The sequence below is a fragment of the Eublepharis macularius genome, chromosome 19 (assembly GCF_028583425.1).
Source record: "Eublepharis macularius isolate TG4126 chromosome 19, MPM_Emac_v1.0, whole genome shotgun sequence".
NCBI lineage: Eukaryota > Metazoa > Chordata > Lepidosauria > Squamata > Eublepharidae > Eublepharis > Eublepharis macularius.
In genome coordinates this window covers 25,218,577-25,244,017 of record NC_072808.1, presented here as the reverse complement: position 1 = coordinate 25,244,017, position 25,441 = coordinate 25,218,577, and the positions used below count along the sequence as shown (strand labels likewise).

The following is a 25,441-nucleotide window of genomic DNA, read 5'->3' as shown; positions in this document are numbered from 1 at the left end:
CTCAGGTTGGGTCCAATCAGAGGCATTGCACGCCAGTGGCCACCTGATCTTTTTTAACTGGAGACTGAATGCAGAACTCCTGCATGCAAAGCAGAAGCTCCTCAAGAACAGTGGCAAGATTCAGGTCCGGTAGCACCTTAAAGACCAACTAGATTTCCAGGCGGTGAACTTTCTCAAAAGCTCACTGCCTGGCAATCTAGTTGGTCCCTAAGGCGCTACTGGACCTGAATCTTGCTCCAGCACAGCTACCCACCTGCAACAATCTTCAAGAAGAGTGATCCATCAACCCCTGGTTTATTGCAAGGCATTCTCTTGGATGCACGCAGTGGTTGAGGAACTTTACGTGAATAATGGAGCTGTCTTCTGTAAAGTCAGACCCTTAGCCCATCAAGGTCAGGATTGTCTACCCAGACTGGCAGCTGCTCTCCAGGGTCTCAGGCAGAAATCTTTCACATCACCTCCTGCCTGGTCCTTTTTCACTGGAGATGCCAAGGATTGAACCCAGGACCTGCATGCCAAGCAGAGTCTATCACTGAGTCACAGGCCGTTTTCACACTGCTTACTGGCCATGGAATATCGTGCCAAGCTCCTGGAACAACATCGCACCAAGCTCCCGGAACATCAGCATCTTCCTGGTGCGATTTCGCACGAGTTCTCGTGTGAAATTGTGCCAGGAAGACACTGTCGTTTCAGGAGCTTGGCACAATGTTCCGTGGATGGAGTAATTCATGAATTATAGCCACAGGCATTAAGGCATCCTTGTTTCCTTTGCAGAAAAGTTCACTCTCCATTTTAATGAAACGTTAATAACAAAGCAGTGAGAGATGTCCTCCCTACAAGATTGCTGAAGATGCCGATGAAAATACAGCATTGGAGGAAATGATGGTGGGGGGCGGGATGTCTTAGACTGCAAGGAGAGGGGGGAGGGGAAGGGGAGGGAATGTCCGGCGATGGGAACAGGAGATCAGTGAAAGCATAAAGAGGGATGGGCTTAATAAATTATGTGCAATAAATGCTGTATTGTATATACTATGTGACCTTGGGTCATTCAGGTACAAGAAGGGTTGCTAACTTCTGGGAGATATTCTGGAATTACAGCTAATTACCAGACTACAGATGTTGATACGCCCAGAGAAAAATGGCTGCTTTGAAGGGTGGACACCACAGCAATATACCCCGCTGAGGTCTCTTTCCTCTCCAAAGCCCACCCTCAAATCTCCAGGAATTTCCCAACCCAGAGTTGGCAACCCTAGCCCTACTCTCATTGTGGAGATGATAATACACTGCGGTATAAAAAACCTGAAAGTGAAAGATCATTGAGAGAGTGTGTGCAAATATGCAAAAATACAATATAAAAATATGTATGCGGAAGTAGGTGCTTGCAAATGGTTTTGGTGACCCCGGGAGCCCGTTTTGGGCTCCAAGGCCCCCCTCCATATAAGTCTACTCTGGGGCCTCTGATTCCTTCAGTCCATCAAAAACTCCCGGAGGGAAGTGTGTTTGTGAGTTTCCCTGCATGATCCTGAGGAGTTAGCCGTGTTAGTCTGTAGTAGCAAAATCAAAAAGAGTCCAGTAGCACCTTTAAGACTAACCAATTTTATTATAGCATAAGCTTTCAAGAATCAAGTTCTCTTCATCAGATGCCTGATCAAAACTGGTCAGATACAGAAGAGGAGGGGGAAAGAGAGAGAAAAAAGGGAGGGGGCATAAATCACAAGAAGGCAGAATGCAATTAGCATAGAGGCAATCAAAACATGGTTCCTGTTTGGAAGCCAAAGTGGTCTTTAAGGCAAAGCAATAAGGAAGCCCACAGCAATAAACATTCATCACTTCCTTATTCCCCAGTCCAGACCCCCCCCCCCAATTTCCTGGTTGGAAGACTCAAAAAAACCCAAGCATCCTCTTTGCTTCCATTTCCACATTCCAGACTCCACTAAACCTTTGCATTGAATCAAACCGGCTTCCGAAACAAAAAAAGCTAGAACTTGACTCAGAAGGGTTGCCAATCTCACGGTGAGAACCAAACTATAAAGTGGACAAGCCACAACCCAAAACCAAAACACAACAGTATCAGAGAATCCAGTGTATAACAATCCATTCAAATTTATCAAATCATCGATCATCGTTTATCAAATCATCGATCAAATTTATCAAATCATCAATCAATCTAAATTTAAAGTGACTAGGTGCATATATATATAGTAATAATAAATACTTAATAAATAAATGTATACAAACAGGTAAGTATATATCAGAGCATTCCATAAGGATGTCACAAAGCCATGTATAAAGACAATAACCATTCTATAAAGAGGGGAAAAGGTAAGTCCAGTCTTGTTAATTTAATTCCTTATATTTCTGGATGCTTTCCTTATAGATACAATCCCCCAAAAAAAATCTTGTCCAAAGATATGAAGGTCACAGGCAGGGAGCCCCTCCAAAGAAGCTTTTTTCATATTAGCTTGTCGTATTTATAGGGTTTCAGAACTTTTTCTGTTTCAAATTCTTGGCTAATTTATTATCTTTATTATTTCATACACCAAACAAGATTATCCATATTTGAAACATCTTCTTGAGAAACATAACAATAGCTAGTTCGTTCTTGCTATTTTTTGTATTAACAAAGCCTATATAGAATTAGTGATTGTGTTGACCGAGGACGTCTTTAATTTCAATCTTATCTTAATGTTTCCTGTTGCTCTCAGTTTTGTGTCATCTGCAGTTCCCTTCCAACAAGAATACTCCACATTCCCTCACCTAAATCAGTCTTGAACAAGATAAAACATGCCTGTCCACCCGTCCCCTTGGGCAAGTCGTCTTCTTGATTTGCAAGTCTCCGTCTTTCAGATGAGACTTCCTGATATGTTAAATACTGGATATGGTATGTGACATCACTGGAAAGAGAACAGGGTAGGTGGGTTGGAATTTTCCATAAAATTGATGGGAGTTGATGTTGCCACTTGCTTACTTCCCTCCAGTTGTATTGTTTTCATGGGAACATAAACCTTGTTTTTCCAGAATTTGAGCTTCAAAATGTTAGTGGCAAACTGGCAATCATTGTAGAAGGTGTGTGTGTGTGTTGGGGCCTATGAAATCTGAATCGTAAACACACTTGAAAATAAATCATGGCACTATAGATTGAGATTACATTTAAACTGGGAATTGGGTTTTATGTTTCAAACACAACTTTGTCTTGTGCTTCTCTCAAACTTTTTAAAAGTGTTATGCTTATGATTTCTTTCTGATTGTTACTGAAAGTATTAGAATGAAGATGTACTAGTTCAGGGGCTGACAATTTTTTTTTGCCCCGAGTACCACCTAGGGTTGGGAGCTCTGGGGAGGGAAGTACCTGGAAATTTTGGGGGGTGAAGCTTGGGAAGAGTGGAGTCTGGGGAGGGGCAGGAGCTCAGCAGGTTATAATCCCATAGAATCCACTGTCCAAAGGAGCCATTTCCCCCAAATCAGCCATTTTCTGTCATCCGAGATCAGTTGTAATTCCAGGAGATCTCCAGCCACCTCCTGGAAGGTCTGACTATAAAGAGGTACCCCCAGGGTGCCTCTTTACTGGATCCCTCCAGTATTCCAGGACCACCTAGAAGTTGGCAAGCCTACTACCACCCTGTCCAAATTTACCATTAAAGATTTTGATGAGCTGATAAAGGGTTGTACATGGCAAGACATCATGGGGGCAAGTTGGGCTCTGCTCCAGCAGGGCTGTCAGTGGCATAGTACCCAGGGGTTCACCGCAGATGTGGCTGGTGCTATGCAAGAATGGGAGGCAATGATGGAGAACCATACCTGTCACCTCCCACAGCATCAGTGGTGATGCTCACTTAAAGTTACCAGCCTTCAGGCAGAGCCTGGAGTTCTGCTGGAACTGATCTCCAGACTACAGTGATCAGTTCGCCCTCAAAGGGTGGATTGTTTTGCATTACATCCTGGCTGATTTCTCTGTCCTCCTCCAACTCTGCTCACCTGTGTATATATTCTCAGCCTAACCTACTTCACATGAAAATAAAGGGGAACGTGTGTCACCTAGGCTTGAGCTCCTTAGAGAATGGGCAAGACAATAAAGTGGTAGATGAATTTCCAGACCAGGATATCTATTTGCTAAGGTTGCCAGGTCCAGGTTGGGAAATTCCTGGAGATTCTGGGGGTGCAGCCTTGAGAGGGTGGGCTTTGGGGAGGGGAGGGGCCTCAGCTGAGTACACTGCCATAGAATTCACCCTTCATAGCAGCCATTTTCTCCAGGGGAACGGATTTCTGTCACCTGGAGATCAGTTGTAATTCCAGGAGATCTCCGGCTACCACCTGGAGACTGGCAACCTTACTATCTGCAATGCAATAACTCTGTAGGAACATCAGAATAAAATTTGGGGGAAGAGATAGAGATAAACCATGTGCACAAGGACTTTATAAAAGAAATTTTGAGTACATTTTTACATAGAAATATCAAAAAGGAATCTTGCAGCATTTTGCAGTTTATTGAAGCATGTGCTTAAATGTGGGTATGGAATATCAGCAACTGCACTTAAAATCATAGGGCTGGAAGGGATCTCTAGGGTCATCTGGTGCAACCCCCTGAACAATGCAGGACATTCACAACTACCCCCTCCCCACAACTGCCCCAGTGACCCCTGCGCCATGCCCAGAAGATGGCAAAACACCTCCAGGATGTTTTGAATGCCAACCCCATTGTTTGCAATTTAATTTTTATGGGTTAATATTGTTGTGACCTGTCATAAGCCTGCTTGTGGGGAGGGCAGGATATAAATAAATAAATAAATAAATAAATAAATAAATAAATAAATAAATAAATACTTTCTCTTTGCCTACCCTGCATCTGACAGACAACAATTCTGTTGTTTGTTCAGCTGTCACAAGACCCTTGTTTTCTCTCCTCCCCAAAAGGCTCGATTTAGTTACTAAGACCAATTTGGTTGCTAAGGCCCTATTTGGTCGCTAAGGCCAATCTATCTTATTGCCCCTCCTCTCTATGGTCGACCGTTTCAAAAAAGCTTCCATTCGAACCCTTTTCTCATCAGATTGGTGAGCGAACCGGCCAATGAAACGATAGCTCCGCCCCGAAATTATCTTTCCTCCAATAGGCCTTGCTCCTTGCCTGATGGACAGGCCGATGACTTATAAAAATCGGCGACGAGAAGATGCGGACAAATAGAGGGCCGGACTGGAGGCGATGTTTCCTGGTTGAGGACTGAATGGGGTCGAAGCCGGGTCTGCAGTAAATCTTGGCGGGGTGAGCGAGCTTTATTTTTACTCCGGGGAAGTTATGGGGGCAAGAAAAGGTTTTGGGTAAGGCGGAATGGAGGAGGCCTCCGGGGGGGGGGAGAGGGGAGGGCTGCTTTGCTTGGGGATGGAGTAGCAGGGAGTTCCGCTGGCTTGTAATCTTCTGCTGCCGATTTGACATCTTTTCCTCCCAGGACTTCTCCCCTTTCTCGTCCCCTCCCCCCCAACGTTGTTTCTTCACCATCATGGAGACCCTCATCCCTGTCATCAACAAGCTACAAGAGATCTTCAACACAGTGGGGGCTGAAGTCATCCAGCTGCCCCAGATTGTCGTGGTTGGCTCCCAGGTGAGTTCTTGCACCTCTAATTAACAACATTCAATTTATATTCTGCCCTTAAGGACAACTTAACACCCACTCAGAGCAGTTTACAAAGTGTGTTAATATTATCCCCAGGACAATTGCCATGTGAGCTGGGTGGGGCTGAGAGAGCTCCGAGAAGCTGCGACTGACCCAAGGTCACAGCAAGCTGAGGTGTGTGGAATCAAACCTGGCTCTCCAGGTGAGAGTCCTGCCACTCTTAACCACTACACCAAACTGGCTCTCAGCCTCCCACTAGCAGTCCTGGATGGTGTGCTGTACTGGGGTTGTGCAGCGTGATCCTGTGCATGGCCCTGTGGAAGCACATCTCACTCGAGTTTCATGTGGATCAAGTGCTGTAGCTTGGCGGATCCCTGGTTTCATTACCAGCTTGGCAGTGAAGATGCGATCTTGGGTTGCTCCTCCATCTCTACTCTGGGGAGAATAACACTGACTTACTTTTCAGGGTTGCTGGAAGGGTTCTAGAGAGATTTTATTTACTATGTTTATATCCCTTTTATCTCCCCAATGGGGACTCAAAGTATATTACATCATTCTCTCCTCCTTTTTATCCTCACAACAGCCCTGTGAGGTAGGTTAGGCTGCGAGTGTGTAACTGGCCCAAAGTCACCCAGTGAGCTTCTATGACAGAGTGAGGAGTTGAACCCGGCTCTCCCAGACCTTAGTCTTATCACCGTAACCAGTACACCACACTGACTCTCATAATATATGTAGAGTGCTTTGAACTCATAAAATATGCTACATGTTGGATTTGAGTCCAGTAGCACTTTAGAGACCAACAAGATTTTCACGGTATAAGCTTTCAAGAGTCAAAGCTCCCTTCACCAGAGTTGCCAAGGCATCAAGAGAAAGTAAGAATTTACGAGCCACTTTCTCCTACGTATCTGAAGAAGGGAGCTTTGACTCTTGAAAGCTTACACCCTGAAAATCTTGTTGGTCTTTGAGATGCTACCGGACTCAAATCCTACTGATCTACTGCAAACCAGCACAGTTACCTATCAGAAACTATGCTACATGATGTTATCCATCAGCGTGTGTAACACTGAAGGCCCAGTGAAGAATGGGCAGACAGGTGGGGTGTATGGCAGGTTCTTCATGACTTCTATTCCCTCATCCTTTTGTGGGTGTAAGCTGACCATTTTTGGAAGCTGTGGCTTCCTCTAGTGTAGCTTGGAGATCATTCATTCTTTATTGATGGTCCAAGAATCTTTGGTTAATGGTGAAGCCAACCATGTCTATTTTGAAAGAGGAGGCAGTTGGGGTGGAGAGGGCAGATTAACACTGAAAGCAGTGATGATCTTTTTGAATAATATAGATTCATCCTAGCTGAAATGCTGTATAGGCGGGGCCTTAAAATGTTTGGTTTGCTTTGTCTTGTCTGTTGATACTAATTTTGAACAGAATATTCTCTCTGCATAAAGTGAGGTAAGCCACTTCACTGAGGTACATAGACATTATATGCTTCATCTTTATACCTAATCTATTTGGGGGAAGCCAGTATAGTTTTGGGAACTGCAGTTTGGTGACGGTGCTGAGAATTCTGTTTGAGATCTCTTTTTCCTTACCATCTTCGACAACTGATCATAGCGATTGCTGTTAACTAGGGTTCCCTGCTTTCTGGGAAAATAGCTGGTTTCTGTTGACCTGCTATTAATACCTGCTTGTTCTATAGAAATCAGCAGGTGACTCTTTATGACCTCCTAGTACCTGCCAATCATGCTGCAGTGATAGACATGGGAGAAAGAGCAGGAGAAAAAGTGACCTTCCCTATCCTGGATCAAAGTGTTATGAATACTTTCAGGTAGTTGTGACAGAAGGCAGGTAAGGTACTCGAGGTTATCTTGACTGAGCCTTGAGAAAGTGGAAAGAGAAATCGGGATTGCTGTACAACATAACTCATCCTCCTTCCTCTATAACCTTGCACAAATAGAAACTGAAGAGTTCTTTACATCCCTTGTCCCCAGCCGTATCTTATAATTTGTGTCTCCACAGAGTAGTGGGAAAAGCTCTGTGCTGGAGAGCATCGTCGGCCGGGACTTCTTGCCACGTGGCTCGGGCATAGTCACGCGCCGACCTCTCATCTTGCAACTGGTGCATGTCCCGACACTGGAGGAGAGGAGGCGGACAGCCAGTGGAGAAAGTGGTGAGGGCAGAGCAGGGGACGGGTGCTCTTCTCCCAGGTGGGCAGGAATGCCCTGGGGCAGCTGCGACCCTTTCGGTTTGAACCTGGGTCTGCGACATGAACGAGCGGCTTAGTCAGACTGATATGCCTTGAAGCCATTCTTTTTTCTCAATCTGCTGTAGAATTTGAATGGATACTTGATGGCTTTTGCAGAACAGGCCCAAACTAAGGGAAAACATTTCGTGCTTTGTAGGCTCAAGTGCAACATTTAGTGGGTTAATCTGTTAGAGACATCGATTTGAAATATGCTCCCAATTACTCTGGGTAGCAAGCTTTTTAAGAAAATGAAACTTTGATGCTGGTAATAGGCTTGAATGTGGTCTTTTGAGAAAGCAAGGTTGAAAGTGCACTAAATAAAATCCACAGGCGGCAGAGAGTGTTCTCCCTGCCCCTTCCCATTTGCTCAGGAGAGACAGTGCCTAAAAAGACACTTGCATGTATGATGGTGGTGGGTGCTCACCGTACTATCAATCTGCATGAGGCATTAGGGCACAAAAGAAAGGGGCCCTGCCCCAAGGAGCTTCCAATCTGACATAAGGGAGACCACAAAGTGAGGGAAGGTTTGACTGGGGAACAGCACATATTTGGTGCTTGGATTTATGTGTGCTTTATTAAATGGAATAGTTTTGGGTGATTGTGTGTGTGTGTGGGTTGTACTTCTTGGAAGTATGTAATTTTGTCTATGATATTTTTAAAATGCGAATTCCACTTGTGTGTTCTTAAGTTGAGTATCAGTAGGAGGGTTATGCCAAAGGCTTCTTAGGAAAGGTGGGCTGCGAAGCAAGTTAGAAGTGGCCCATGAGCTCTTTAACCCATTTTGGCTTTTGAAGGCAACTGGATTTTTTAAAGGTTTCCTGCACCTAAAGGATAAAGTGCAACAAGAAGAACCCATCAGAGCAAAACAGGTTGCAGTAGCCAAAGCAAGAGATGAACCAGATTTCATTTGCTGAGGGGGCAGAAAGGAAGGGACTTACTTCAACAGGGTTGTGAAGGGAGAAGTGGCATGGCGTGACGGACTGAAGCTGGGGTGCAAAGGACGGTCGGAAGAGTAAAAAGCCCCGTCTCCAGGGCTTTTTTTCAGCTGGAACGCGGTGGACCGGAGTTACGGAACTTCTTGAAAATGGCCACATGGCTGGTGGCCCCGCCCCCTGATCTCCAGACAGAGGGGAGTTGAGATTGCCCTCCATGCCGCACAGCGGCACGGAGGGCAATCTCAGCTCCCTTCTGTCTGGAGATCAGGGGGCGGGGCCACCAGCCATGTGGCCATTTTTTCTGAGGGCAACCCACTGAGTTCCACCATCTCTTTCCCCAGAAAAAAAGCCCTGCCAGTCTCCATGTTCCGACTTTGGCGGGGGCAAAATGGTCATGTTGCCTGCGGATCCGGAGAGTGGACCAGGAGTGGATAGGAAAAGGGAAGAGTTCAGTTTCAAAACGAAGTGCTTTTTTGCTTTGAAATGACTGCTTTGTCCAGCCACTCCTTTTAGGCAGCTGTCATGGATTGGCATCAAGGCTGTGCTGCCTCCTTCAGAACGCCGGCCCCATCCTGTCCTGACATTTGGTACAGATTTGATGTGTGCTGACATTTTCTAGATAGCGGCGTAGCCTCTGTAGTCATAACGCAGCTGTCTTCTGTCGTATCCTGGTGGAGGGACGTCTCCTGTAAGATTAGTTCCAAAGGCAGGACGTATCTTAGATGTTTGGGTTGCATGGGCTGCCGGCCCAGCTTCTGAAGGGGCTCATTGGGAGCCATGACTCCGCCTTGGGGCTGGTTTTGGTGTGTCCGGGCTAGCCCCTGGACTTTTTTGCCTTGAATGTGTGTATCTGAGCATGGGCCCATGAGCTCTGGCCTGACTGAATCACTCCAGTCACTCACAGAGGTCTGGGGTAACGTAGCAAGGCCTCCGAGTACGAGTATTTTAAGACCAGAAGGTATCGAGGGGATGCGAGAAGATGGAGGAGAGGTTGAGGAGATGGAAGAGATCTGGGAGGCTGCCGTTCCGTTGCTTTGGGATCATTGTTGGTGACGGCCCCTGTGCCATTGGGTGGGCCAGTGGATTTCCCGCTTTAGGCAGATGGCGTGCTTAGGAAGGTCCCCACCGTCCCTTTAGTCCAAGGAGGTGGCTCTTGTTCTGGGGGCTGTGGCACTGTCCCTGATACGGTGGGCGAGTCTCGAAGGGGTTTCTGGCTGACTTCTGTCCCTGTTCTCTCTGGCTTCAGGCGTCCAGGCTGACGAATGGGCCACCTTCCTGCACTGCAAGCACAAGGTATGGACTGGCGGGGGGGGGGGGTGTCGGAAGGGCTCGCCCCGTCCCAAAGGCAGGACAGGCAGCGATGTTCCAGGGGCTTCAGGCCAGCCGAGGAAGAGCCCTGGGTGGGGGGTGGGTGAGAGAGAGAATTCCCACCCTCTTGAGTCTTGGGACCCCAGGGTCTGAGACTTGTACCACCCTCCCCAGTTTCCAGCTGCAGCCCCTTCAGTGCCTGTGACTGGAGAGAGAGAAAAGTGGCAATAGGCGATAACCCGGGAGGGGGCAGTGGAGCTCCCTCTTGCAGCAGCAGCAATGACTTTTTGCACGGCACATGGTAGTGGTGAGAGGGGGCCTTGTGCGGGTCAGAGGGGGCCCACGCCCTGCCCTGCCCTGCCTGCTGGTTTTCCCTCCTTGATAGCATGAAAAGCTTCCATGGGGCACTCTGACAGTTGGGAAGGGGCAGGCGGCCCTGCCACACACCCCTTGCCATGCCTCCTTATCCGCTTTGACCTGCTGTTGCTTCATTTTCCTGACCTGGGCATGGAGTTCTGAACCCCCAAAAGACAGTGGAATGCAAGTCTGGAGAACGAGCCCACGGAAATCCCCTTCTGTGTGGGGTCTGGCGGAAGGGCAGGTGGCCGCAAGGGATGCACGGAACTCTTCTCTTTTTCTCACGGGGGAAGGCTCCCAGAAAAAGCAGTCATCTTTGTTCCTTTGAACTGGCTTTCCCATTTGCATGCATTTCTCTTCCACCTCCTCTATCATTTCCACTTTTTTATTTAAAAAAATTACTTCAGGCGTGCCTGTACTTCCTCAATCTTTCTCTTCCTGAGCTTTGTTCTTCTAAGTAAAAAGGGAAGAACTCAAACAAGCAACCTATAAATAAATAGTCAGGGTGCTGCAACATCCATTCAGAGAAGCATTGCCCAATACGTGGTATTTCTTCTTTCTCCCCGTGGGTTAGATCCAGAATAAACATTCTGCTAACGGACGGGATGGGGTAATTTCTACTAATTCCCTCTCCCAGTTTGCCTCTTGAGCGGTTCCCAAAGATCTTCTCTAACTCATCAGCAGCATGTTGGGGAGATCATGGGGTTGGTGAGGGGGGTGGGTGGGTGGGAGGAGGGAGGCAGGAGTGATCTCTTCCACTGCCCAAAAGTGCCTTGGATGAACAGAAAAGTCAGCCTGGAGTAGTGGCAGTTCTTAGAGACATTGAGACACTGGGTTACAAATCCTGGAAAGGCAGAGTCATTTTCGTCTGTTGGTGCAAGAGCAGAAAAAGCTTTCCGGCACCTGCAAGATTTCTTATAGCTTTTGCTTTCATGGCTGGATTCTCATCAGATGCAAGGAGTGAATTTTCAGTACAAAGAACAAAAGGGGGCAGAGTGGGGGTTTAAGGGCTGAGGGGGGAGACAGGGAGGGGGGAGGGGGGGCCATTCAGAACAGCGGTGACTGGGGTGATGCTGCCTGTTGTGCTGAGCAGTTTGCCAGCAATAGTGACAAAGTTGGATCCAGATGAACTTTTTAATCCGTGAAATAGAGTTTCTGGTCTCCCCCCACTCCCATTGCAACCCGCCGATCTCCACAAAATGCTGCTTCGGGCAGATAAGGGAACCAGAGACCCAATGTGAGGGGCTTGGCTGCTGGAAGGAGGCATCGGGGACAGTTGACAGTTTAGTCTGGATCCTGCCCAAAGAAAGGGGTCCACTGCGTTTAGGCAATGTAATTAGGCAATGTAATTAAAGCAGTAGTTAAATTCTAATTAAGAGCTTTCTCCTTGGAGCCCCCCTTGGAAGCTTCTCTTCCCCCTTGAGTTTTCAGACAACGTGGGTAGAGCTCGGCCTCTGAGCTGGGGCTGCGGCAGTACCTCTTGCTGCCACTTTTCATCCCCTGCTTTTCCTCTGCCTGCTTCAGAGCTCCAGTTTTGCTCCATAGCAGTCTCTGCAGGAAACCAGGGGGAGAGCCAAGGCAGGAAAGGGTTAAGAGATGCCATATCCTCCAGCCCCCTTAGAAAGCGCTGGGGCATTGCTGCATTTCCCACTAGGGACTGAATGATCAGCCTGTTGGTGTCTCCGTGTGTCTCTCTCTCTCCTTCCCCACCCTCCAAGACCTTTACAGACTTCAGCGAGATTCGGCAGGAGATTGAAATTGAGACGGAAAGGACAACTGGGTCCAATAAGGTATGGACCTCAACCCTCTCAGTTCCTCCGGAAGGCATCCAACTGCTGCACAGTCTTTCCCTCACCGGGCTTTCTGCTTGTAGGGAATTGGCCAGGAGCCCCTCTACCTGAAGATCTACTCCCCTCACGTGCTCAACTTGACTCTTGTGGATCTACCAGGGATTACCAAGGTGAGAGATCTCACATGTGGGGCACTCCCTGCCCCGACCTAGCTGGTGCGGATTGCTTTTAGAAAGCTGCTCAAGATTTGGGGAATCTGCTTCCCCGTGGATTCATTATCCATTATCCTACCCATTATGGGTAGAATAGGAATGTTTTAAACAAAGATGGAACCTGCAGTGGGAGGCAAACGTGGACTGTCCAACCTCATGTTTACCGCTGATGTACAAAGTGGCAGTAGCAGAGGCATGGGGGGGGGAAGCAGCAGTGGGTGAGGGGCTTCACTTTTCCACTTGACTGACAACTGGTCTCTTAATTTCCAATCCACCTGGTTTATCCCACCTCTCTAGGTTAGCTTAGGAAGAGAGGATCGCATCTGGGGGGCCTGGTGTTCCAAAGCCAACACCTCAAGCTTTATAGTCACAGAACTTGCCCTGCGTCGTTGAGAACGTGGTTTTTTTTAATGGTGCTTGCAGCTGCGTGGTCGTGATCTAAACGTGGACTTTAGTGTTCGACGATATTTGGAAAGGGCTCAGCCAAATGCCCATTGGGTGACTTTTAAGGGCGGGGGCGGGGCGGGGGGGGAGCAGTTCGGAGCCGAAGCCAGTTCCAGAATTTTGGGTGCCATCAAGCAAGGCACCCTTTTGGCCCCCCTGATCCTGGCAGAGACGGGGCATGACAACCCCCACTCCCTTTCCCACTGACCTTGGGTGCCTATGCAATGGGGGGCACTTTGCCAATCTTGGGGCACCACCAAAGGTCAGGCTGCCCTCTCTTGGGAGCCAGCTGGTGCCGCCTTGCATTAGCTTCAGCTTGTGAGCCAGGTGCTGCCCTTCCTGGTTAGGAAAGGTCTTGCCACTGTGATGCATGCCCTGGTCATATCTAGATTAGATTACTGTAGTGCTCTCTCTGTGTGGCTGCCCTTGAAGACTGTCTGGAAGCTGCCGTTGGTGTAGTGGTGGCTGGAGTGTTGGCTGGAGTGGGTCGTAGGGACCATGTCACTCCAGTCTTTTTCCTTCTGCACTGGCGCCCAATTCAGGGTGCTGGTGTTGCGCTATAAAGCCCTGTCCAGCTCGGGGCCAGCATACCTTAGGGACTTCCTCTTCCCATATGAACCTACCAGTCCGCTCCGGTCCTTGTAATATGTTGTGCCAATTTGCTTATGTTTTGTTTCAGCACCGTTTCCAGCTCTGTATCAGATCTCTGCTCGTTTTTTCTGCCCTCCTGACCCTGTTGCATTGTTTGTCGAACATTCCAGCCATTGACCATATTAACCTGCCCTGTGTAGCCCACCTAGTGTCTAGGTGAGAAGGGCAGACCGTAAATAGCATAAATTAATAAAAATCTTCAGAGGCCTTGCTTTGGGGGTGCCCTGCCGTCAGAGGCGAGATGGCTGGCAACCCAAGAAAAAAGGCCGCCTTGGTCCTGCCATTGAGACGCGGGCACTCCCTCCCCAGGGAGATTTGCCTCTCTCCTGCTGTCCTTGTCTCCCGCCTGTCAGGTGCTTACCATCATCTGCCCTACCTCGCCTGCTGGCTATGGGTGGCCTGCTGGCTGTGTGCTCATGCTGTATGTTATGCAAGGGAGGAACACGTCCCCACTGTTACCAGTGAACTCTTCTGCATCCTCTCTCCTCCGCTAGGAAGAGGCGCCTAGATCATCCCTGCTTATTTCCCACTTAGCTGACCGTTAGAGAAAGGGGGAGAGGTTAGAAACTGCCCGTGCTTTGAAAGCCTTTATGTGTTTGATGCTGGCCTGTAATCACCATTCTTGGCAAAGATGGCGTGAGTGAATGAAACTGGCAGCTTTTCAATAAAGAACTTTAACTACCTGTAGTGAAGACCTTTGAGACCTGCTTAGCTTCCTTATGCTGCCTAGAGGTGAAGACTTTTTATTTGGTTTGGTGTACCCCCCGGTAAACTCTTACTGGCTAGCCTTCCTGGTTGTGTGTGCGTGTTTATATGTCTATACGTTTTGTATTGTCCTTGTGAGTACATTTAAGAAGGTATTTTAATGTTTGTTGTTGGCTGCCTTGCGTACCCTGTTTTGGGTGGAAAGGCAGCGTGGGTCTGTTTTAAATAAGTAAGAGCAGATGGAGTTTTATCCTCTGCCTTCTGGGCGGGGAATGCCAGAATTCAACTTGGATGCCTTTTTAAGTTTCTGCCTCTTTATGTCCCTGTGTGTTTGTGCTGTCATGGGATTGTTGGGAATATATGCTCCTCTGGAACCATTTGCCTTGATGTTTCAAGTGTTCGTTCTGCCAGGGATTTGCCTTCCACCTGTCCATCAAATATTCCTTGGCTGGGAGGCATTCCCTATGCTTGAGTAGGGCAGCTGGGGCACGCAGGTTCCTGGCACTTGGGTAGCCACTGAATCCGAAAAACCTGCGGGTCTTTGTGTTCCTTCCCAGCCATGACTCTGGCCAGCTAGACTGAGCGCTCCTTCTCAGAGTCAGGGGCAAGAAACCAAGGATTGCTTCTGGCCTCTGCTCTGATTTGTCACAGCACCTCCTAGCTGAAACAGAAAGGCCAATCAGAGGCTGCTATTGAACATAAATGCCAGTGTTTGGTGCACTTGGGCAGTGCTGCTGCAGCCTAAGCCCTGCTTATCCCCGTCTAGCCTCAGCCTCGCCATAAAGCCCAGGCCAGCTGCTTTCCTTCCTGTGCCCCTCTCCCCTGGCCCTTTGTGCTTCCAGGCTGTGCTTTGTCTTGCAGGTGCCTGTTGGGGATCAGCCCCCTGACATCGAGGTCCAGGTCCGGGATATGATCCTTTCCTATATTTCCAACCCCAACTGCCTGATCCTGGCTGTGACTGCCGCCAACACGGACATGGCCACCTCGGAAGCACTCAAGTTGGCCCGAGATGTGGACCCTGACGGTACGGCGCGTTGCCTGCACAGGCGGACTGTGGTCTGGTGGGGCAGTGCTGGAGGTTGGGGGGTCACAGTTTGGTCCCCAGGGAGAGGTGGCTCACTGGAGCTCGGGTATCTTCACTAGGGAGATTGCCCAGGTGAGGGAAAGGGAGTCTGGTGTAGTGGTTAGAGCAGCATGGTGCTGAACAGGTGTGCATGTGCTCTTTGTCTGAGATCTGCAGAGGAATAACGATGGGAATGAAATGAACATTGGAGGGGTGTGTGTGTGTGTGCTTGTGGAAGCTGGAGGGATGAGCAGGAAGGAGCACCCAGGCTGGGGTGCAGAGCAGGAAGTGGTGTGGCCAAGGTCTTCCCCTCCGTCAGGCAGTGTTGATGCCTGAGATGGGAGAAGAGCCACGGTTCTCCTCTGCAGGGCGGAGGACGCTGGCTGTTGTCACCAAGCTGGACCTGATGGACGCCGGGACAGATGCCATGGATGTGCTGATGGGCCGTGTTATTCCCGTCAAGCTGGGCATCATTGGGGTGGTCAACAGGTTGGTGCCGGGTTAGCGGGGAAGAGGAAGCTGAAGTCAGGCCAGGGGCCTGCGGCAAGAGCCCTCTCCCACCACTGCAGAATCTCTTGGGGGCGGAAACCTACATTGCACCGAGCGGCAGAGCTGGAGCAGTGGCGGGGCCGGGGTAGCCTGTCTGTCTGTGAGGCGGTTGCGTCCTTGTCCCTCCTGGCTGATTCTGCTATCCTGCCCCCTCCGCCTCCTCCCTCAGGAGCCAACACGATATCAACAGCAACAAGAGCATCGGCGAGTCCCTGCAAGATGAGCAGGGTTTCCTGCAGAAGAGGTACCCGTCCCTTGCCAACCGAAACGGCACCCGGCACCTGGCCAAGACCCTCAATAGGTGAGAGAGAGACCATGCTAGGAAAGGCCCTTCGCGAGTTACAAAAAGGTTCCCTGAATGAGTGCTGGGGAGAGCTGGCGATTTGGAAGGGGTCGCAGAATGTCTGGGGCAGGCAACGTCTCTTGCTTGGGCCCTCTGTTCTAAAAGGATATCCTTGATTTTGTGCTCAGCACTGAAATCTTTATCAGGTGCGCTTTCTGAAAAACTCCACAAACATCAGAACTGGAAACTTGCCTTTCAGATGATGTTTGGTAATATCAGTGCAGAATTTTCCAAGGGCAAACCGCCCTGGCTCCTGAAGAGAAACGCTTGGTGGTGTGAAGTCAGAAATCCCCTGCTTGCTCCTCCTCTGTTCTCCCCTTCTCAGACTAGCCAGAGATGGGGACTCTGATGGGCTTCCTTTTCCTGGGCTGTTGTGCCTCACGTTCCAGGGGAAATAAACCCCCCTGCCCCGTTCCTTTAATCTGTGAAATTGCTTGGCAAGGGGGAAAGGAGAATGGGTGGTAGAGCCGACGAAATACCCCCGGGGAGACTGACGTTCCGATTACTGCTCAGCCCTGCGACTCATGTAGTGGCCTTCTAGGCGTCTTCATCTGACGCGCCATTGCGAGTCAGATTGCTGGTCCGTGCGGCCAAGCGGTGTCCGTTCCGACAGCCGCTCTCTGCCCTGGCTGCCTTTGTCTGTGGTGTTGAGCAATGCGAGATCTTTCTTGGCCCTGGCCCTGGCCCATCTCTCAGCCTGATTCCCCCCCCCCCCCCGCAGGGTTTTGTGAGAATAAAATAGGAGGGACACCTCCACGCCAGGCCTTGAAGGAAAGGCGGGTGCAGACCAAGCCTGCATGTCCTTGGAGAGTTGTGCGAAAGCTGCCCTTCTCCCTGCCTCCAGGCTGCTGATGCACCACATTCGGGACTGCCTGCCCGAGCTGAAGACCCGCGTGAACGTGCTGACGGCCCAGTATCAGTCGGTGATGCAAAGCTACGGGCAGCCCATTGAGGACAAGAACGCCACCCTGCTTCAGATCATCACCAAGTTTGCCACTGAATACTGTAATACGATCGAGGGCACAGCGCGCAACATCGAGACGTCAGAGCTGTGAGTGGCAGTTCTCCCTACAGGGAGGGGGTTGGGGAGGAAAGTAGGAACACAGCCGAGGGCAGGGCGAGAAAGGGACACGGGATCTCTCTGGGGCCGACTGCCTGTCCTCCCGCCTAGGTGTGGAGGGGCCCGGATGTGCTACATCTTCCACGAGACCTTTGGCCGCACGCTGGAGTCCATCGATCCGCTGGCTGGCCTGACAATGCTGGACATCTTGACGGCCATCCGGAATGCCACAGTAAGCGTCTGCCCAGGGCCTGGGAGGCGGGGAAGCTGGAAGTGGTGTGTGCAGCGGGGGGGGGGGGGGGGTGGAGGCGGCGGCAGCTTAGCTTTCCACCTCTGTTCTGCTGCCCCCGTCAACCACTGGAGCCCCACGTGCCACAGGGAAGCAGCGCCCTCTTTCTGAGAGCTGCTATTGCAAAGGGGGTGAGGAGATGGTGCCATGAGCCAGCCAGGCCCAGGTTCCAAGTCTCCACAAACACTCCAGGGGGCGGGGGGCAAGCTAGCTTCTCTCTCAGCCTTGGTGCCCCCGCTGTACTGGGGGACAAGGATACTGGCCTGCCTTCCAAGGGGGGGATCTTTAGGACCACGTAGTGGAGGCTGCTCTCCTTTAGAGAACGGAGCAGCCCCCAGGAGCTCTTGGAATCTTTGCTGTGCACACATCGAAACTTGCCGGACTCTTGAAAAGCCGAGAGCAGGAACACACCCGAGGCGTCCTTTCCGTTAGCAGAGCTGGAGGTTGGAACGGGCTGGGTTGTGCTGTGGGTGTGGGTCCGTCCTGCTGCTGCTGAGGCGGCTTCTTGCTTCCTCGGCAGGGTCCCCGTCCCGCCCTCTTTGTCCCAGAAGTCTCCTTTGAACTGCTGGTGAAGCGGCAGATCAAGCGCCTGGAGGAGCCCAGCCTGCGCTGCGTGGAGCTGGTGCACGAGGAGCTGCAGCGCATCATCCAGCACTGCTCCACCTACAACACGCAGGTGCGGCCCCGCCGGCTCCATGGCTAGCCCCCACCCCGGGGTGGCAGGAACAGCTTCAGAGGGCAGCTTGGGGTGGCGTATCTCAGTGTCGCTCTCCGTAAGGAACTCCCTGCACACAGAAAGGGGGACTGCTGCAAACGTCCTGGCGAGGCTAGCTTTCCGTGGGAAGGACATTTGCTTCTGAAGGGGAGTTCTGGCCTGATGTTCTTCATTTGCGAGTGATTCCGCTTTGGAAAAGCTAGCATGATTGTGCAGACTGCACAGCCCAGCCCCTTTGCCACAGCAGCGGGAGTGGAGGGCAGTGTTTGTCAGCTTAATTTCCTGTCTGAAGGCTTGTAGGGAAGCTGGGAAGGGGCGAGGAGGAGTTCAGCTCTTTGGGAAATGCAACTTCTGGCACAGCCCAGTTCCCACTTTTTTCCAGAGCCAGCGTGGCGTTAAGAGTGTCAGATTAGGATCTGGGAGACCCAGGTTGGAATCCCCGCTCTGCTGGGGAAACCCGCGGGGTGACCTTGGGCCAATCATACGCTCTCAGCCTAATGTACACCACAGGGTGGTTGTTTTGTGAGAATAAAATGGAGAAGAGAAGGACGTAAGCCACTTTGGGGTACAAATAAAATAAATACCTGAGCTTGAGTAACCAAACGGCACCCCCACCTCCAATAAGCACGGCGCGCCTTCCCTGGGAAGGTCTCATTGATGTGAATGGGAGCTGGGCGGGGGCTTGATGGGGCAAGGGGAGCCCAAGGAACCCCGGGGCCCCAGGCAGCCCTCCTGACTGACTTCAGTGGGAATTGCGCTTGCATCCCTCATTCCTCTCCGTGGGGCTTGTGTAGCAAATAGAGATTTGCATCCGAAAAAATATTCGGGTTTCCCATTTCGGGAAGCTTCGGGATTCCGGTTATTACAGATTGTTTTCCCGCTTCCCGAAGCAGGAAACCCGAATATTTTTGGGGTGCACACCTCTAGAAGTGACTATAGTTCATTCTGAGCGGTGCCTGGAATGTGCTACTGGGGGCAGACTCGGCACCCTTCTTCGCGTCTGCTGTGAGAAACGAGTCTCCCCCCTTGCACTGGGCAGCAGCCCTGGCTGTTGTAAGAAGCCTTCAGAGGGGAGCCCGTGCGTCCTGACCTGGGTAAGCTTGGAAGAAGGCTGGAGAAAGGGCCCTGGAGGCACCCCTGCCAGCTTCAGTCCTTGGCATTTCCACAGAAAGGCTGCTGGGAAGCAGGGGATGGATTTCAGGGGGCAGAAGGTAAGGGCTGTTTTTCTGCCTGGGGCCCTGGGGGGCTGCTGTCAGTTAGAGCAGATCTCTCAGCGAGGTAGTTGCGCCAATGGCCTGACTTGGTCTAATGCAGCTGTGTGTGGCTCCCGTGGTCCATGTGATCTCGGTTGAGAAAACCCATGAGCTGTGGCTGGCAGGGAGACTGAGATTATGGAAGCAGGCAATTGAGTTTAGCAAGAGAGAGAGGGGAAATCTCCCACTCATGTGTACAGACAGCTCTCCGAACAGAGACATCAAAGCCATTTCAGCCCATGATATCCAAGCCAGCGTCTCACAGCTGACACCGTTGAGATGCCCTGGGTGATATATACAGGCTATTCTTTGGCTAATGGACTCGGTGAAGCTTTCCATTTGGAGATTTCACACTTAACAACATTTTCAATATCTTGTGGGCAAGATGTGTTGACCTACTGAGGTAACTGAAGAATTGCAGTGGTGCCAAATGGAACCTCAGTTAGTCAGCTTCTTATATTATTTACTTACTTAATTTATACCCCACCTTTCTCCCCTTGGGGACCCAAAGCAACTTAACATCCTTCTCCCCTCCATTTTATCTTCACAACAACCCTGTGAGGTAGGTGAGGCGGAGAGCGAGGGTGACAAGCCTAGGGTCACCCAGCAAGCGAGCTTCCACAGCAGAGTGGGGACTCAGTCTCCCAGACTCTGGCCTGACATTCTAGTCACTGCACCGTGAGAAAGAACAAAACCTTCTTTTTTAAAATAAGCTTTGCCATTATTTTATGCTTATCAAAGCATTTATGCCTCCTCTTTCTCTGTGGCTTGATGCTGCTGCTGATTTGTGTGTGTGAGTGTGTTTGTGTATATCTAAGGGGCTGAGTGTTCCCTTATTTATGTTTATTTTGACAACATTTTTGCCCTGCCTTTCTGCCCAATCAGGGCCATTGAGGCATCTAGTCTGTTAAGGCCAGGTTAACAATCCCACGTCCCCTGCCTTTCTTCTTCTCTTCCATCTTTCCCTCTCAGGAGCTGCTCCGCTTCCCCAAATTGCACGAGGCCATTGTGGAGGTGGTGACGGCCGTCCTTCGCCGGAGGCTGCCCATCACGAATGAGATGGTAAGGAAGGCTGGCCTCTCTGCCCCGAGATCTGGCGGTGGGGGAGTGCCCCTTCTTAGCTCAGGATGAGCGCCCGCTCCATGATGCCCTGCACCTCCTCCTAGGTCCACAACCTAGTTGCGATTGAGCTGGCCTACATCAACACGAAACACCCGGACTTCATCGATACAGCCTTGGTCTCTGCCTCTGTAAGCAACTCCAAGGTATGCCCCCCCCCCGCACTCCAGCTGCGTGAGAAGCGGTGCCCTCTGTCCCTGAAGGTGGACACACCGCCAGTTTTTCAATGTGTTTGCACAGAATGAACCTCTTCCCGACGGGGCCCGGCGGTGGAAAAGTGAGAAGGCGGAGGAGGCTGGCACCGACGACAAGCCCAAAGGGTCCTCCTCCCAGGTCTCCCTCTATTCCAGCCCGAGCCGATCCCACGCTGTCAATCTGCTGGACACGGTCAGCTGGGGAGGAGGAGGAGGAGGAGGAGGAGGGAAGGCTGGAATGCCAGATGGCTTGCGGGGCAGTGATGGTTGCAGAGGAGCGAGCCGCGTTAGTCTGTCGTTGCAAAATAGTAAAGAGTCCAGTAGCACTTTTTTGACTAGCCAATTTTATTGTACCACAGCGCTCTCCATCAGATGCATGTCAGTTGGTTAGTCTTAGAGGTGCTACTGGACGCTTTAGTATAGTGACAGATATGAGGCTGTTAGAGGTTAGTTGCTTCATGCAACACTTGGAAGCGTCGTGACGAGCTGAGCCTCCCCTTGAAGTTGTTGTGCTTGAGTGGTGGTAAGGCCCTGTGGAGCCTTTCCCCCTCTGGTACAGAAACTCAAATTAGAAATAATATAATGCACAGATGTCAGGGCTTGCTGCAGGTGCCACTGGGTGGGGTGCTGGCAGGCCTGGCTCTGACTTCAAAGGGGCGCCAGGGATGCTGCAGGACCCTGCTCTGTGGAAGGAGGGGCGGTATACCTCACCCAGACTCCCTCTCAGTCCACTCACCAGCCTGCTCAACCTGTGCCACTCACCCCCTTTGATCTCTGCCATCGCCTCCTTCGTCAACTCTCCTTCTCACCTCCACTCCATCACCCCACCCTCTGGGAGGGCTTCCCTTTTATCCCCTCAGCCTTGCCACGCTCTACCTGCCAGCCACGCCCTCCTGCTGCCTCCTAACCATGGCCCTAGCTGGCCTAGGCAGCTGCACCTGTGCTCGTTTGGCTGGAAGCCCTGGGCCGGTCCACCTGTGCCTTGTTGGCTGGCTATCCAGCCTTTCTGGCTGGGCTGACGGCTGAAGGCAGGTCCAGCTGAGACTCCTTGGCTGGCTGCCCCTCTTCTCCCCCAGATTGCCTCAGGCAGCTCCACCTGGTGTTGCTTTGCTCCTGGCCTCCCCTGGGCTAGGTTATTCCTTTCAAGCTGGGCTGCAGGCTGGGGCGTGGCTCTGGGTTGCTGAGGCTGCTTTCCCCCCCCTGGCTGGTAAGGCTTCCGTTTGCCTGGCTGCTGGTTGCCTGTCCCCGCTGAGTTGCTGAGGCTGCTTCTCCTCCCTGGCTGGTAAGGTTTCCGTTTGGTCAGCTGCTGTCTGTCTGTCCCCACTGCCTCTTCCCTCTCCCTCTGCTCTGGCCCCCTCTGGGTTGACCCCACTCTCCCTGCCTGGCCTCCTAGACTTCCACTGGAGGGTGGGGCTAGCTGGCCTCCACCTGCCCCTTCTGACCCTCTGAGGCTTGGGTGCTTCTTTCCCTCCCTCCTGTGTAGGTAGGTTCTGGCCCTGGGAGTCTGCTGGGGAGACTGGGCGGCTGTCTCCCAGCTGCCTCCCGTCTCTTCCTCCCAGCAAGTCCGGGGGCTGCGCTGTGGACCCCGGAGAACAGACACGACACTTGAAATTGATCAATGAGCCAGGTTCCTGGAACAGCAGGATTGGAGTCCAGTGGCACCTTAGAGACCAACAAGATTTCCAGGGTGGAAGCTTTCCAGAGTCAGCGCTCCCTTCTTCCCAACCAGGCCTCCACAAACTTGTAGTTACAACTTACCCCCTTTTCCCCTCCAAGTCCTCTGAGTACTGAAGAACTCAGGGAAGAGACGAGTGTCCGTGAGGAAGGGGAGTCCCTCTTGTGCTGCTTGTGGGCCAAGGAGGCACGCAGCTCTAGCCAGCAGCTTGGCGGAGGCATAGACGTGAGAGCTGGAGGGGCAGGAATGGCAACACAGAAGGGGGGGGCAAGGTTTTTTGGCTCTAGCCTGCTCACACTCTTTAGTGGGAACGAAAGCTACGTGCGAGCAGCCCCTGTGGCCAAGGACAGATGGCCTTGTGGCCGAGGCAGAGGGAGGGGAAGTATTACAGCTTGGCAAAAAGTGCAGGGCCTTGAGTAGCTGCTGTGCTGCCCTTGCGCCGCCCCCCCCCCCCCCCCGGCAGAGGTGGCTCACGTCAGGCGTCCCTCTTTGCCGTAGCCCATGCCAGCCACGCGGAAACTGAGTCAGCGGGAACAGCGGGACTGTGAGGTCATCCGGCGTCTTATCAAGTCCTACTTCCTCATCGTGCGGAAAAGCATCCAGGACAGGTAACAGGGTTGGCCAAGGGAGCCGGGATGAGGGGGGCAGGGGGGGGTGTCTGCATTCAAATTATCCATCTACAGGAACTTTCAGGTCTGATGCTGTCGTCTATAAACAGGGTGGGGCAGGGGAAGGAATGTGTGAGTTACTACCATTTCAGAGGTTTATAGACACTCGAGTATTGTAATCAGCAAAGGATGCAACTAACAACCAAGAGCAGAGGAGTTGGGTTTCTTGGCCTGTAGCTGAAGATACTTTAGGCAAGATGGCACGTACCTTTATTTACTTATACATACATCTGCCTTTTCTCCCAAGTTGGTACCCAAAGCAGCTTATGTCAGTTTCCTTTCATTCATTTTATCCTCACAACCACCCTGTGAGGTAGGTTAGTGTATGACTGGCCCAAGGTCACCCAGCAAGCTTCCATAGCCTAGCAGGGATTCAAACCTGGGCCTCCCTGATCCTGGTCTAATACTCTGACCGCCACCCCACCCTGGCTGCTTCCCCATGAAGGAAGGGCCAGCTGTGGTGGGGGCACTGGGAGGGGCGAGCCTGTTCCTTGTGGATGAATCTGCTTCATTCCTGTAGGGGTAAGGCCTAGCACAAGAATGTGTGGAGAGGAAGGGGAATCGGAGGCCTAGCAGGAAAGCCTCCTAGCCCCTGTTCAAGACCTGGGTTTTGTTGGACAGTCATCTGCTCCACTCCTGCAGTGTCCCGAAGACGGTGATGCACTTCCTGGTGAACTACGTCAAGGACCACCTTCAGAGCGAGCTGGTGGGCCAGCTGTACAAACAGCAGCTCTTGGACACGCTGCTGACCGAGTCCGAGGACATGGCCCAGCAACGCAACGAGGCTGCCAACATGCTGAAGGTGAGGGGGCTGGGGAGGGGCCGTCCAGGTTGGGCCGGATGAGCTTGGAGGGGACCCCTCCCCTGCCCTTCTTTTTGTCTCTAGCTTGGCAGTAGCAGAAGACTTGGTTTGTTGCTTCTCCCGGTGTTGAAAGAACTGCTGTTTACCAGCCAAGCCACAACTCTAGACGGGCAGGATCCACCCCTTGGGGGGAACCCTGTACTCCATCAACACTGCCGGCAGTAGATCCCCTTGCTGTCCGAATCAGTCCTGGCTCCTCGTGATCACGAATCGTGGCCTGGGCAGGAAGCACCTGACTGGCTGTGTCTATTCCGAGAGTCGTTCTTGCCTCCAGACACCTGACTAACTTCATTATTTCAGAAACATCAGTTAGGTGGTTTCTCTCCATTCTCTTGCAGGCATTACAGAAAGCCAGCCAGACCATCTCTGAGATACGGGAGACTCAGCTGTGGTGAGGAACGTCCGACATTTCAGAAGACTGGCTGGGCCAGAGCCAGCCACTCATTTCCACAACTGGCTTGGGTCTCTGGGGTGGGGGAGGCTATTCCATACACATTCCAACCTGAAGCAAGAACCAGTCTCCGTGTTTGGACCACCACCCGGAGCCAGTGTTGCTTCCCTGGCCTGCCTCCTCCCTGACCGGTCATTCGTGCATTTCATCCTTGCTGGTTAACTATTAAAACGGTTCTTGTATGGTTTGAACTCCCCCTCCCCAATCTGCATCCTTTGGTTACTGGTTTGGGCCCCGGTTTTGTTCATGGCAGCTCTCCCCTCCTGAGTCCAGGGTGGGGGATTTGCTAGGCCAGTTTTTCCAATGCCCCAGATCGTGGGCTGTATAGTGGAAGAAGTGAAATAATTTGTTGTCTGTGTATGTCAGAGTAGCCTGTACTGAAGCTGCTGGGTGAGTGTGTGTGTGTGTGAGTGCACCTAAAGGTGAATAGTTGTGCGTTTTCATTTCTGTGCTCTGGGTGGGCAAAAGTTGCCTGGGTGAGTCCAGAGCAAAGTGTGCAATGCAGGCCGCCGCCTTCTTCAAACGGGCCCCTGCTCTCACCTTTACTCAAGAGCCATGTGCCATCGTGCCACTGAATTATGCTGCCTAGATGTGAGTGGGGAAAGCACAGTGCGCCTGTCTGCATGCATTTCTGCACTGGGCCTGTAAATGTCACAGAATAAAATTGTCTGGTTCCACATACCCGTGTTGCCGCACATCTATTACCTTGGGGAATCGGGCAGGATTTCAACATCCGATCCAAGTAATCTCATGCTGCTGTGCAGTCGTCCCTTTGGTGGTTGGTGGCAGGACTGTTGTAACACTCAGTCAGTATTTAACAATTCGGTCATTGGGCCCTCAAATCCTGCACAATGGCAGCGTACTCAAGGGGTGTGTCTCTCTCGTCATATTTTACTTCTGGGTAGCAGGGCTTGGCTTTACTGTTCCCGGGGAGTGGCAAGAAGCATCAAGGT

General features: G+C 51.4%; 1 protein-coding gene across 2 annotated transcripts; it reads left to right on the top strand.

Annotated features, from left to right (window-relative positions):
* The first annotated feature begins 5,449 nt into the window (after positions 1 to 5,449).
* LOC129346108 (dynamin-1-like protein) lies at positions 5,450 to 24,732 on the top strand. Of its 2 annotated transcripts, XM_055003396.1 has the most exons (17): positions 5,450 to 5,594; positions 7,620 to 7,770; positions 10,027 to 10,073; positions 12,164 to 12,235; positions 12,319 to 12,405; positions 15,109 to 15,271; positions 15,679 to 15,799; positions 16,029 to 16,160; positions 17,047 to 17,253; positions 17,374 to 17,494; positions 18,072 to 18,227; positions 20,492 to 20,581; positions 20,686 to 20,784; positions 20,879 to 21,025; positions 23,006 to 23,115; positions 23,818 to 23,977; positions 24,376 to 24,732. In XM_055003396.1, the coding sequence occupies exons 1-17, from the start codon at positions 5,493 to 5,495 to the stop codon at positions 24,430 to 24,432; spliced, it is 2,022 nt and encodes a 673-aa protein (XP_054859371.1). In that variant the 5' UTR covers positions 5,450 to 5,492; the 3' UTR covers positions 24,433 to 24,732. The 2 variants fall into 2 exon arrangements, with proteins under 2 accessions (XP_054859371.1, XP_054859370.1); XM_055003395.1 differs by lacking the exon at positions 5,450 to 5,594 and having other exon boundaries at positions 7,730 to 7,770; positions 12,174 to 12,235.
* Positions 24,733 to 25,441: the final 709 nt, after the last annotated feature.